This window comes from Bactrocera oleae, chromosome 2, assembly GCF_042242935.1.
Source record: "Bactrocera oleae isolate idBacOlea1 chromosome 2, idBacOlea1, whole genome shotgun sequence".
NCBI lineage: Eukaryota > Metazoa > Arthropoda > Insecta > Diptera > Tephritidae > Bactrocera > Bactrocera oleae.
In genome coordinates, this window is record NC_091536.1 from 63638308 (window position 1) to 63653900 (window position 15593).

The 15593-nt window shown below is 34.5% G+C and overlaps 1 protein-coding gene across 2 annotated transcripts in view; it reads right to left on the reverse strand.

Moving 5' to 3' along the window:
• The window catches only part of Gprk2 (G protein-coupled receptor kinase 2), a 231086-nt gene that overhangs the window by 144516 nt on the left and 70977 nt on the right, over positions 1–15593 (reverse strand). For both annotated transcript variants that reach the window (XM_070105492.1, XM_070105491.1), the window contains exon 5: positions 2119–3350. In XM_070105492.1, the coding sequence (XP_069961593.1) occupies positions 2119–2170 (52 nt within the window). In that variant the 5' untranslated portion in view covers positions 2171–3350. The remainder of the gene's footprint in view (positions 1–2118; positions 3351–15593) is intronic.

Below are 15593 nucleotides of genomic sequence, written 5' to 3' on the forward strand. Positions count from 1 at the left end.
CTATGATTATATACTATATCTATGTATATATGTAAAACTTTGTAACTATATCCATATTATAAGCAGGCTACTGCATGTAAGGTAGTTCATGCGTAAATTAATCCTCAATTTATTTTGCTTATCAACTCTTACGGCTTCGCCTGTCGTCAGGAGCTGCCTTAAATCACAGGCACAATCTTCAAAGTAATTGTAATTAAGTAGTATGAATTATTTCTTGTTAGCGCGTGTATTATAATTAATTGTTGATTATAGAGGCACAACAAAATAAGCAAATAAATTGCAGTACTCGCACATACATACGTACGGCACATAAGAGTTCAAGGGTAAGGATACGTGAGCCGGTGCATTGAAGCGCACTAATAGCTTGTAGATGAAGAAGAGATTGTTCTTATCGGGAGTATTTAATCAAATATGTTGCTTAATTTACTGATACATGCACACATGCAGGATTAATTACAGAGAACAGAGCAAAAACGAGTACAACGTGAACAGGAAGTGCTTATAATGCCATTTAAGGAGAAAGGTATATATACCATTTTCACAGTGAGTATGTACGAGATTCAGCCTCGGTTTGTTTCGGTAAAAATATCAATTGGATACAAAATTGCTGCCAGTTTTTTGTAGTGGGCGTTCCAGCACGTAAAAATAATTTTTTTCGAATAAGTAGATTTCAACACTAAAGTAAAAAAGAACAGTTGAATTTCGGATTTTTTTTTTATATTAAGATAGATATCTTTTTATGGCCGACCACAGTGCGAAATCATTTAATGCAAATATACAATATTTGTGTGGGATGCTGAGAGAAGCATTCTCTTCTTCGTTGTCGCACTTTTGATATCTTACTTGTCTTCTATCTCGAATCTCGATTATCGCAAAATATCGTTTTAAAACTTTCTTTAATTACGGTAATGTATTTGTAAATTCTACATAAAACCGAAACTGGAACAACTGCGCGGGTTTTAGGAAATAGCGTTCTAATGAGCCGGAATTTTTATTTTGCAGGTACATACAACTTGATTTTGACAGCTCGTAGCAGCCATGTTTGCTTACGGATGTGTGTCATATTTTGTCAGTGTATTGAGTAAAGTTTGCCATTTCATCATGTCACGTTTCACTTTGGTTCAATGCTCGGAAATTGTCCAAGATTATTACCCATTTGGGTGAATTTTCACGTTCTCCTAAATATTCACAGTTTCACGTTCATCGAAAAATCATATTTTAAGCCCATTTCTGGATTAATAGCTTCGTCAACAAACAAAATTGTCGGTATTGGAGTGAGTCAAATTATCGAGTGGTTTAGGAAACGTAATTGCATCCCCAAAAATTTACCGTTTGATACGGATTGTAGTATGACGGCATCATCGGGCCTTATTTCTTTCGAAATGAGACAGGAAATGCCGTTACCATCAATAGCGAGCATTATAACACGATGTTGACCGACTTTTTTCTCGGAAGGAAACATACCATATAATGACCAGCGTGGCGAGCTGAGTCGATTTAGCCATGTTCGTCTATCTGTCCGACTGTATATGCGCGAACTAATTTCTCAATCCTCAAATTCTTGTAAGGAAAATTTGTTTATGTGATATGATAAGGCCACGGTACAATATTCGAAAAAGTTGTTCACAACGGATCTTTATAGCAAATAGCTGTCATTCGAACTGAACGATCAGAAGCAAGGTCTTGTATTGAAAAATTTTTATTTGACGAGATATGCCCACGAAGTTTGTCATGGGTTATTGTCTAAGGCAACGGTCCAATCTCCGAAAATGTTGTTAATACCGATCAAAATCAAGTTCTTGTAAGAAAACTTGTTTATTTGTGAAGGGTATTATAGCCTTGGGTACCACCCATTCTTCCTTTTTTAGACATGTTTAATACATCAGCAGCCCTAGATAAAAACTTTTTGAGCAAAAATTGTTTTTTTAAATTGATATTTTCACACTGTATGACATATTTCTAAGACTGTATATTATTTGAATAAAAAGTATATCTCTTCACAAAAATATTCAGAGCATAATTTCTGCTCAGTTTCTTAAGTAAAGAAATTCATATTACGGAATATACATATGTTTATGTTATTCGTTATACTAAATATACTTGTAGGCCGACACTTACCTTCTCTAGCTTTCAAGTAGACCGTATTGGCCACAATATTCTCTAATTCCATTAGTTCCAGGTTGGCGGTTTTTTATTGTCTCCTTGGGCCGGCTGGAAAAAAAAATCTACACTGCTGGATTTTTAGCGACGGCTTGCACGTGTCGTGCCGCCTCAAGCAATGACTGGGCGGTGGAGTTAATTGTCCGGCACTTACTCGGCCGCAAACTATGGCTTCTGTCGCTTTTAATGCCGTTAACACGTGCGCTATAGTGTGTGTGTGTTTCTTGACTGTATAATAAAAGCGTAGCAATATTATTTACTCGCACCAAATGACACCGTTTGCCGCTTGGCAACACCGTGTCTTTTATGTTTTGAATAAAGTGTTTATTACGACGCTGCGCACCAGTTATTGGTAGTTTGACGCCTTCACTAATGGCGCCATATACAGATATGCACGAAGTATATAAGCATACACACACTTAGTGTAGCTGAATGGTAAATATGTGCTCAGCGCTGTCAGAAAGCCAACTAACGGTGCTCATAGATTGAATGCGTGTCCGGCGGATCAAATTGCCAAATGTTTTTGCTGCCTGTCGTTTGCACTTATGTTTCCGTTTCCGGTGGTTGTGTCTACGTACCGTTCGCTTGACGAGCGTGCTCAGCAGGTTTTGGAGTTTGACCAAAAATCTCTGTTGCTAGGCGTCTTGAGTGTGTTCCACATCAAAACTCACACACACAAGCGGACTTCCTGTCGCTTACTGACCACGCGACCTAAACACGCACTTTCCGTCTTTCTTTTACACTAACTAATTCGAAAAGCGCAGTAATGCCGTAGTTGGTGTTGATATTTTATTTACTGTAATTTGTGCTAGACCGCCTCGTTCTCGACACATTTGTGTGTGGCTGTGTCCAGCGGAAAGTGGTGTTTCAACGGCTGGATATGTTTGCTTTGTTATTGTTGTTGTTGTTGCTGTAACGATTGGCGTCATTTAATTTCCTTGCGAATAGCCAGCGCAGACAAAGCCAACTACCACAACTTGCCAATACACAAGTAGGCTGGGCGATACTGTTTGTGCCTTTGAGGGTTTTTTGTGCGATTTTATGCGTAGCTTTCTGCGTTTTGCTCAACTATCAATATTCCTTATAATGTTTTGTGCTTTTTGTGTGCAACTGAAATTTTATTTACTCAGTCCCTGGGATCGCTTTAGAGGATATGATTGGCATTTCTTGAAGGTGAAGTTAATGATGAGCTATAAGGCAAAAAAATATAACAAAATTAGAATTTTTCTGGAAAAAATTTAATACTGGTGGCAACTCTATTTACATGGGATCTAAAATGTATGAAATCAAACTTGATATTTTTTTAATAAAAAACTAATATAGAAACAAGTAAGGAAGGGCTAAGTTCGGATGTAACCGAACATTTTATACTCTCGCAAAGTCAAATGATATACTCGTTTGAGATTTCTTTGTGGATTGACTGATATTTTCGGTAGAAGGTCAACTATAGGCACTGGGGTCCACATATTTAGTACTTAAGGGCTTGAACAGTTTTGGTTCGATTTAGACAATTTTTGGTCACAAGGTGGCATACTTTAAACGTATTATTCACGCAAAGCTTTACCCCGATATAATCATTGTTGCTTGATTTGCATACTGGAAAGTGAAAGAATAAAATGGAATTTAAAATGGTGGTATATGGGAAGTAGGCGTTGTTGTAATCCGATTTCGCCCATTTTCGCACTATGACATGGAGATATGAAAAGAATGTCATGTACCGAATTTGGTTGAAAGTAGTTAAGCAGATCTCAAGATATGGGTTTTCACCTAAAAGTGGGCTGTGCCACGCCCGCTGTCTAATTTTGAACACGTTTCCTATAAAGTCATCTCATACCATCCCAGAGATAAAATTTAATGTCTCTGCCGTGTTTAGTGCTTGATTTATCGCGCTTTTAGTAGTTTTTAACAGTACCGTTATATGGGGAGTGGGCGGAGTTGCCACCCGATTTCAACTATTTTCACACTGTAGGTAGAGGTTCTAAAAAAATTTGCTTCCAGTGAGTTTTGTTATTATAGCATTAGCGGTTTAGGAGATATGCACATTAAACCTATTAGGGGCGGGACCACGCCCACTTAAAAAAATTTTAACTGCAGATGCCCCTCCCTAATGTGATCCTGTGTACCAAATAACAGTCTTGTATCTTATTGCAATAAATGTGCATTTATTTGTTTTTGATCAATGGCGTTTTGTGGGCGTGGCAGTGGTCCGATTACGCCCATCTGCAATCTCACTTTACCAGGATACATGTCTATCAAGTTTCATAAAGATATCTCCATTTTTACTCAAGTTACAGCTTGCACAGACGGACGGACGGATAGACAGTCACCCGAATTTCAACTCGTCTCTTCATCCTGATCGTTTATATATATATAAGCTTATATCTAACTCGATTAGTTCCCATTAGTTCTTTAGACTTCTGATCATAACGATTTTAGGTTCCAGATTTCCAAATATACTGATGCTTTATGGTAAAAATTTATAAACTAAACAGCTTTAGTCTTATATGTAATAGTATTAGCCATACATATTACAACATATTAATTGAAATGATTCAACATTTCTTGACACGAATGTAAAATCATTTTTAAGTTCCAGTAGTATGCCAAGCCTATTTTATGTTAAAAATAATTAGTCAAATATTGAATTGTGGTATTTTAAAATGCATTTGATTTTATTCATTTACCCAAAAATGTAAAAGCAAATCTGCAGAATTTATAAATAAGCATGACAAATGACAACCATAAATACGAAAAGAATTTATAAGCGACCTACAATTTGCTGCGACTAATAGGTATAATAAGTATTTTTATAAAAGTGTATACGATATCTGCTGAAAAATTAAAAATAAAAAACTGGAAAAAAAAGCTGGAATACCCTTCACAAATAACGAAATTTCCATACAAGAATTTGATTTTGATCGTTCAGTTTGTATAACAGCTGTATAATATAGTAGTCCGATCTAGAAAGATTCTTCAGGTATTGCAGAGTTGCCTTAAAAAATTATATATACCACATTTCGTAACGATATCTCGTCAAATACACAATGCCTCATGAATCACTTTTTTTCTGTGTGAGCAATCGACCTATTTTTTTTTATTTGGAAGGTTGTTATTTAAGTTTTTAAGAATATATGCTTGAGATACCGAAAAGTGAGTTTGTATAGTACAGCGGTATCATGCTTTGCAGTTCGTCATTTCCGTCCAAGGGGAATTCTGACGGGATATTGCCTGTTATCTTTGGTATATTATTACGAACTTGATTCCGATCGTTCAGTTTGTATGGCAGCAATATGCTATAGGGGTCCGATCAGAGCATCTTTGGAGAATGCACCGTGGTTTGAGCAACAAAACATGCCAAATTTCGTAGATATACAAGTATCATGTCAAGTTTCTCCATACAGTTTTCCAAGCACTTGATTCCGATCGTTCAGTTTGTATGGCAGCTATATGCTACAGTGGTCCGATATCGGCGATTCCGACAAGTGAACAGCTTGTTGTCGAGAAAAGCACATGTGCAAACTTCAAGTACTTCAAGTTTGCGTATATACAGACGGACAAGGCTTAATCGACTCAGCTCGTTACGCTAATCATTTATATATATATTATATAAGGTCGTCGACGTTTCCTTTTGGGTATTACAAACATCGTGGCAATAACCTAATATAACCTGTTCAGGATATAAAAAACTTTAATTCATTAAATCTCAATTTTATTATTAAATCATTTATATTTTTTTAATTAAAAATTGTAAATTTAAATTATTATCTGTAAATATTCCAATAGTTTCAACGCTAATATTTGCTACTTTTATAATATACATATTTCGCGCGTAGATATTATTCGTGTAAGACTAAAAGAACCGCTATTTAGAAAGATACCAGCAATAAATTAATAGAATCAAGAACACGTGCAGCTAGCCATAAACTAATGTAAATAACTATTTCCTATCGAAAACAAGAGCATTATCGATAAGTAACAGCAGTAATTCTCTACTTATTTTAACTTTTCCAACCAGAACGCAGAGATATTACAATTTATGGCTGTTCATTTTATCAAAATAGTCTAAAGTTTAAGCAAATATGCTGCACTCAACGCTGCAAAAGGGAGAAAACTGCAGTCGGAACTCTAATAAAATTGTATATGTGACGGTACACCATGGCGTATGAGCAACTAACGCATATTGGCCACAGTAATAGAGCACATATAGATATTGTTAACTAGTTACTCATGAGAAATAAACGAAGTTCGATGCGGGCGTGAGGCAGCGAAAAAGCAGAAATGTTTACGCTAAGTTATAGCTAAATAAAATGGAAATGAGAAAGTACATGTGTATGGCTGTGGCTACGTGGAATAGAATCTAATGAAAGAGATAGTGGTGGATTTACATATTCAAGAATGTAAATTTTAATGTCGTATGAAACCGTTAAACTAGCGCTTGATTTTGTCCATTTTCTTTAAATGGTAATGATGAGCACCACAAGGAATACACTGGCGTTGAGTTTTAACTATAAAAGGAATACGTGAGAAGTTTTTGTGGTATAGAGTTGGCACCATTTTTATACTCTCGCAACCTGTTGCTACAGAGTATAATAGTTTTCTTCACCTAACGGTTGTTTGTATCACCTAAAACTAATCAAGTTAGATATAGGGTTATGTAATATATATAAATGATCAGGATGAAGAGACGAGTTGAAATCCGGGTGACTGTCTGTCCGTCCGTCCGTCCGTGCACGCTCTAACTTGAGTAAAAATTGAAACGCCATTAATCAAAAACAAATAAATGCACATTTATTGCAATAAGATACAAGACTGTTATTTGGTACACAGGATCACATTAGGGAGGGGCATCTGCAGTTAAAAAATTTTTTTAAGTCCCGCGCCTCATAGGTTTAATGTGCATATCTCCTAAACCGCTAATGCTATAATAAAAAAAACTGAAAGCAAATGTTTTTAGAACCTCTACCTACAGTGTGAAAATAGTTGAAATCGGGTGGCAACTCCGCCCACTACCCATATAACGGTACTGTTAAAAACTACTAAAAGCGCGATAAATCAAGCACTAAACACGCCAGAGACATTAAATTTTATCTCTGGGATGGTATGAGATGACTTTATAGGAACCGCGTTCAAAAGTAGACAGTGGGCGTGGCACAGCCTACTTTTAGGTGAAAACCCATATCTTGAGATCTGCTTAACTACTTTCAACCAAATTCGGTACATGACATTCTTTTCATATCTCTATGTTATAGTGCGAAAATGGGCGAAATCGGATTACAATAACGCCTATTTCCCATATACCACCATTTTAAATTCTATTTGATTCTTTCACTTTCCAGAATGCAAATCAAGCAACAATGATTGTATCCGGGTAAAACTTTGCGTGAATAATGCGTTTAAAGTATGCCACCTTGTGACAAAAAATTGTCTAAATCGAACCAAAACTGTTCAAGCCTCTAAGTACTAAATATGTGGACCCCAGTGCCTATAGTTGACCTTCTACCGAAAATATCAGTCAATCCACAAAGAAATCTCAAACGAGTATACCATTTGACTTTGCGAGAGTATAAAATGTTCGGTTACATCCGAACTTAGCCCTTCCTTACTTGTTTTTTAGTTTCGGCGTTTAAATTTAAACATTTTATCAAACACATAGTATGTAAAATGCTAATACTTATAATTTGTATTTAAAAATTATTAGAACATATGCGTGATCTAGCATATAATTTTTAACTTTGTTCCAAAATCCGTTTTAGGGAGTTTCTTATAAGAATCAATGTTATCCGTAACCGATTGGGCGTTATATGTCTAAAATATTCAAGAACTTTGCATTTTACCAGGTACACCGGTATGAAGTGACCGTTAAAATAACATAAAAATGTTAAACCTATTGATTGGTAGGGAACATTTGTTGTGGACGAGCCTTAATTTTTTTTTTCTATTTGGTTGGCATGACATCTATCAAACATATTCATTAACATTACTGTCATTAAACAAACAACATTGTATTTTTACATTGAGTTGAAAATGTCAAATTTTGTACCGGAAAGTGATGATTTGCAGAAAGCATAAAATTTTTGTTCCCATTTGAAGAAATGTACTGCAGAAACAACATGCAAAAGATGGTTCCAACGGTTAAGAGATAATTATTTTTATGTCAGAAATGAACAACGTGGAAGACCACCAAAAAATTTGAAGACACAGACATTGGATGAACATGATACTTTCGAGTCAAAAGCAGCCATGTTAAATGTTGCACAACAACCAATTTCAGAGCGTTTGAAAACTATGGAAAAGATCAAAAAGTATGGAAAATGGGTGCCACATAAATTGAATGAAAGAAAAATGGAAACGGAAAAAACACGTATTTTGCTTCACAGACACGAAAGAAAATCAGTTTTGCATCGAATTGTCACTGGCGATAAAAAATAGATTTATTTTCAGTATAAAAAATAGATTTATTTTCAGGCAAAATAGTGGGTTAATCCGGAACAACCGTCAACATCGACTGCAAAAACAGATCGATTCGGTAGAAGGCAATGCTCTGTGTTTGGTGGGATTCGAAGGGTGTGGTATATCATGAACTTCTAACACCTGGTGAAACTGTTAATAGTAATCGCTACATAAAACAAATGATCAATTTGAGTCATATAAATATTATTTTACGATTTAATTTATCGTTATTTATGTAGGGGAAAACATAAAAATAAAACAAAAAATGTCATAATAATTGAATTTATGGAAAAAATAAAGATATTTTAAGAGGATTTACATAACGTAATTTAACACCCAAATTCGTCTTTATTCCGTTGACAATGTGATATATAGATCTGTAAACTAAGCATGTATACTAACATACAAGTAAATGTAAGCCAAATTTTTCATGCAATCCCCTGGTGCATCGTGGATTACTGTGATCTCTTAATTTCTTCCTTTTAATTTTTTCGTTGCTTTTTTCAATTAAATAAAAGCTAAAATAGCGCAACTCATTATAAACTTTAGTAGATTTATTCAGTATTTAAATTTTATCAAACGCTTCCAAATTTTTCCTTTAGCAAGTTTTGTCACATTAGTAAGCAGCAGATTGGAATAATGGTTTTGCATATGTTCGAAAAGACGAAAATCCAATCAGATTCTGTGACACCATTGAAAATCAGAATTGGTTTACAATTTTGACAACTACGCAAATCTGTCTTGGATTCCAAAACACCCTTGAATATTATTATACGACAATGCACCTGCACTCAAAGCAAAATCGGTTCAGGATACAATCAAAGTACTTAGCTAGGAGCTGATACCACCAGACTTGGCACCTTCCGATTAGCATTTGTTTTCATTGATGGGACACGCAGTGGCTGAGCAGCACTTCGATTCCTACGCAAAAGTCGAAGACTAGGTGTCTGATTGAATTTCTTCAAAAGACGAACATTTCTATTGGCATGGGATCCACAAAATACCAGAAAGGTGGTCAAATGTTTAAAAATGAATGGTCAATACTTTGAATACATTATTTTACTTTTCCATTCAAAATTAGTATTTAATTTTCACAAAAATATATTCATATTTAAAACGACCTGTCCATCTTTTTTAGTATTAAAAACAAAGCCCTTCACTTCTTTTGTCTATGACGTCACGAGCATATGTATATGTACGGATCAAACGCACTATTGGTATAGGCGAAAATATGGAATAAAGTCACATCTAATGACAAGTCCTATTATTTATTATTATTAGACCTTTTGGAGAAGAGAAGCTAATAAAATAACTGAGCCCGCAAAATGAACCAAATGAATTCGGTCATAATAATTTGGGATGTCAAAACGCCAAATTATCGTTCTTAAAATAGTCGCTTAAGCGAAAGTCGCGGGTCTACATAACCGGATCGTATTCCTCAAAATTATTTGTGGAATGTTATCTGCAGGTAACAACATAGTTAGAAATACAGAGATTTACGATATAATCATATTTGAGTGCCTGGTCCATTTAGGTAAACTGAGCGTGCAAACCGCATCGATGAAAATAATTTTCCTAGGTTGTCACAACTTTTTTATGTTCGTGTTAAGTTTGGTCTTCATGTGTCAATTGGTATGTGTTTGGCTGGCGATTTTTATCATGGAGAAAACAAATTTAACAAGTTTGCTTGAAATTTTGCGTTTCCAATGGAATCAAGGCTGCAGATTCCTTGAAAATGTTGCAGAAGTGATTTGGGGAACCTAATTTATTACAAACACAATTATTTGAGTGTTGCAAAGCATTCAGTGAAGGTCGTGAAGTCATCGAAAACTTGCCTCATGCTGGTCGTCCATCTAACTCTGTTAAAGACGTTAACATAGAATTTGTTTTTGGTTTCGGCTTCTTTTAATCTTAAAGAAACTGTGCTTGAAAATTGTCGCGTTGGCATTAGAGAGATAGCAGGGGTCCTCAACATCTGTTACGGATCGGCTCCTGATCCTGAATGTTTTGCAAAAATGATGTCGAGCAGCCGTCGCAAAAGAGTTGCTTGACATCGTAGTTGGGGAGCCTGGGCTTATAACCAGCAAAAAAAGTTTGAAGTCGCCGAGCTGCAAGCAGTATTGGATGAAGATGATACTTTGAGTCAAAAACAAATGGCAGCCATGTTCAATGTTGCACAACAAACGATTTTAGTCCGTTTGAAAACTATGGGAAAGATCGAAAAGTGTGGAAATGAATTATATGAAAGGCCAATGGAAAACCGAAAAAGTACTTGTGAAATTTTGTTTTTCACATAAAAAACGCTCATTTCATACTGGAACACATGGAAAAACATATTTTAGAATAAGGAATTGGAATCAGGGTATACAAATTGAAGCTTAAGGCAATAAATCTTAATTTTTTTCCGTGTTATTTAAAATATTTGTATCCCCTGAATATGGTATACTAAGTTTGTAAAACCATCCGACTGAATATACGCGAATATCCCTCAGTTTTTGAGACATCGATCGGAAATTGTACACACTTTATTCCCTCCCAAAGAAGCTGTTCATTTGTCAGAAGCGACATATACAAGTAGCTGTCATAAAATGATCGCCAGAAAGTGCTTCTATGGAAAACTTTTTCATTTGAGGAGGTATATTTAAAAAATTTGGCAGAGATTATTATCCAACACATTACACTTTTTCATTTGTTGAGGTAACTAAAGTTTAGTCAAGAGTATTATCTAAGTCATCGCGACAATCTTCGAATAAATGGTTGAGATCGGACTACTATAAGATATAGCAGCATTACAACTCACCGATCAAACTCTAGTGCTTGTATGAAAACTATATTATTTGCCAAGGTATCTTCATGAAATTTATAACACAGATTATAATCCTAGGCATTACTACAATTTCCGAACATATTGTTCAGAGCGAACCACTATAGCTTACAGCTGCCATCCAAATTAACTGATCAAAAACAGAATAATAAAAGGTATTATAGATTCGATGAAGCCAAAGTTAACGTGTTTTCTTGTTTATTCTATGGATATAATTTTTTTTAAATGTTTCGAATTTCAATAGATATAAAAAATGCAGAGAGAAAGAAGTAAAGAGGGGTAGCGAGATAAAAAGCGAGACAGAGAGGAAGAGGAATTTAGAAATAGACAGAGATTGGGAGAGATATAGATAAAATTATAAAATTTTTGGCAAAGATAATATATCTATATAATATATACATGTATATATCTATCTATACATGTATATATGTTGATTTATATATATAGAAGAGAAAGTTTGTATATATGTTCCTTATAAACTCCAAAACAGCCGGACCGATTCCAATCAAATTTTCGGGCAATCTTCAGGATGGCCCAGCGAGTGATCTTGTAAAGTTTGGGGGGGTAAGGAAAAAAAAAATTAATTTAATAAAAAAAAATTTTTTAATTGAATACAAATATTTTTTTTTTAAGGTCAATGCCATTTTGTTACTGCTGATTTGCAATAGCATATAAAGTTTTTATCACCCAATTTGTTGACAAGCATAATAAACGATATTATCGTATAAACAAGATTACCGCGGAGAGTGAGCCGTTACAGATGAACAAAATAATATTTACAATCGGATTTGGCTAATTGGTGCTCGGAACGGTAAAATAGACCTGCAACCAAATAGAAAATACTCTAAGCTGTCAGACACTATTAGCACTGATTTACACGAAAGCTATAATTAATTGGTAGTCATTCCCCAGACACACAAAATAATTATTATACTGGCTTGCTATTTGGGCAATATTGACAGCAAAAAATGCAGAAATTAATTTTGATAATCACATTTTTACAATATATTAAACAGCATATTCAAATATAATTTAATTATACCGTAGCCACAACTGGGCGTGGCCGGGGTCTTCTAGTTTAGAATAAATCAATGTATTTCTCAGTAATATTCGATCCAGAAATTGGCCAAGGTTACACAAATAATTTTTATCCTTTCATGAGGTGAGAGAAGTATTTTGAGTATAATAAGTTTAATCACTTAATCGATTATAGCACCCTATTCCATGCGAACCAATTGCAAACGCAATAATTTATACAATCTTCTTCAGCCTTTTAGTACTTATTGCTCGGCCACGTCGTTCTTTGGTCAATTTATGTATACGCCATTCCGAATTGAAATGGACATTACAGTTGTGTAAAAGAAAAATATGTCTATGAATGTATGCGCATTACGTAATGATAATTTGAAGAGACAGCAAAGTGGGAATTATTCATTAATCCACATGTATTATACTAATTTAATCTAGATCAAGCCAGTAAAAGATTTCAATAACTCAACAGTTAAGAACAAATACAAAACCTAGAGTATAAAATACAACAACAACAAATTTTGACGCAAATAACACTTCAAAATTCAAAACTAAGCTTACTTCACTTCAACTCTAATAGACATAATAATAAACCAAACACAACGACAACAACAACAGCAACATGAACAATTATTATAACAAAGTACTTTAAGTACAAAGAACACAAGCGTATAACACCTGAGTTTATAGTAGTGCTACACTCTTCAGCGCAATTGCATTTGATGTGTTGTTGCTGTATATATTGCATTTAGCGCGTGACGACTGTTGAAAATATGCATTAAATACTTTAGAGTAATTAAAAGTAATTACACTGATTTGCTAAATAGTAAAGTTGAGCTGGTTTCAACGAGCGCAAAATCCACTCACAGACTCGACTAACTAATTAGCAATGCCGATAAACAACAACAACAAAAATATTAACCAACGAACAAGAGATATTATGTAATGATTATTCATTAAGTATAACTACTTATAGACGCAGATATATATATTTGTGTATGTCATATAAGTCAATGTATGTATATATATTGTTGATTATGCTTTCGAGATTTTTCTTGTTGTGGTTAACGCCTCAGCTCTTTAAAACAACACGAAAGAAAAAGCTGAAAGAAAATATAGAATGAAAAGCTTTCGGTATTCGTGTATGTGTGTGTATGGCTTGTCTCATCATCAGCCTGAGTAATCGAATGTCGTTGCAACACAAATGATGATGCAAATTGCTTTTTAATTAATTTACTGGTCCATTAGGGGCACTTTAACGGACAAGAGAAAACATGTTCACACCGGCAACACCAGATGAGCGCTTTAAATATATCGAAGCTAAATGTAATATAATGAGTTGATGTGAAAACGTCAACCACAGGATAGCATTTAATTATTTTAAGGATATAAGGGTTGGAAAAGTTTTTTAAATATATAACACAAATATTGAACGACTTGTAAGGCATAAGGTTTGATAAAATAACGCAAATCAATATATGTATTGTAGTATTTGGGAGTTGGAGTAATTCGAAGACTAATTTCACATATTTTCGGCATTAAACTTCGGTAGAGTACCATACTTGTATATCCAGTATTATACGTTAAACTATAGTATATCCAATATTAATCAGTTAATTTTGCTAAGGTACCTTACATATTGACTGATATATATGGCATAAGGCCTACCGGGGGTATGAAAATCTTACGTTAGGTATATAAGAGATAGGGGTAGTATTGACCCGATTTTATCTGTTTTTGGCAATACAACATACTTTTAACAGAATAAAATGCTCCCTGAGTTTCATTAAAATACTTCACATACTGTGACCAACATGTATGGAGTAAAATCAACCGGATGTTTGAAAATGCTGTGATTAGTTTTATGGGGCTAGGGAAAGTTTTCACCCGATTTTACTTATTTTAGGCACTAAGATACACTGTTATTATTGATATAACTCACATATTGGCCGATATATGCGGTATAAAGTCACGCGGAAGTTCGAAAATCTTTATATTAGGTATATGGGGGCATCTGATTTCACCTATTTTCTCACTATCGTAGGAAGAATTGAAAACATTTTATGCGTGTAAATCGGGGAGATATAGCTTTATTGGTTTGGGAGATTTATACATTAACCTTATTAAGAAGCGTGGCACAGGTGCCCCTCCTTAATGTGATTTGTTGTTCTATATCTTAATTTACGGCTTTGTTATGGCCCTTTATAAGTTTTCGAATAACAGCGTGTTGTGGGCGTGACGTTGGTAAGATTATGTTCATCTACGAACTTGTTCTTACTTTTTTGTTAAGGAACATGTGTATTAAGTTTCATCAAGATATCTCAATTTCTACCCCAGTTATATCTATCTCGATTAGTTTTAGATAGTACAAACAATCGTTAGGTGAAGATTATTATGCTCTGTAGCAAGATGTTGCATACTACAAGAGTATTAAGATCGATGTTTTTGCTTACAGTGTAACATAGGGTTGGAAAAATATATACAAACGGAAGGATAGCGCCAAATATTTTCCCTTATCCAATCCGCCGTAGTGTTGAGATGTCTGGGTCAATCAGTTTTAGCGACATTGGTAAATCTTCAACGCTTCGAGAATTATAATCTAAAGACTTCCCGAAATCGCAGAAGTTCAGAATGAAGATTGTAGACACATGAGAATATGCGTAAAAAAATGTACACATAGAAATTAATGTAACTCTCGAGAATATTTTAATTTTTTTTGCCGAACCGGCGTTTACTGACTTAGCTTTGAAGGTATGCAGAAATTGGACACTTTTAAAGCTATATGAAAGAAGAACTTCCCGATCTTTTTTATGTGTACGCTTGGACTCCACTCTTCAAAATTCAAAAATTAGTAGGTTATAAGGAAAATAGTATGCTTGTAGCACCATAAATGATTGGATGAATAATAAAGTTATATATAAAATTTTTCATTTTACTACATTAATTGCTCTGAGAGCTGTCGAGTTATAAAAATGTACATTGTTTATACATTTACTAATGTAATATGAGATCAAGAAATTTATGCTTAAAATACGTTTCGGTGGATTATTTTATTCTTCAATAATGCACTTGTTTTTGTTAAAAATAGCAATTTGCTGACATTTTAGCCTTTGGTGCTGTTTTCCTATCC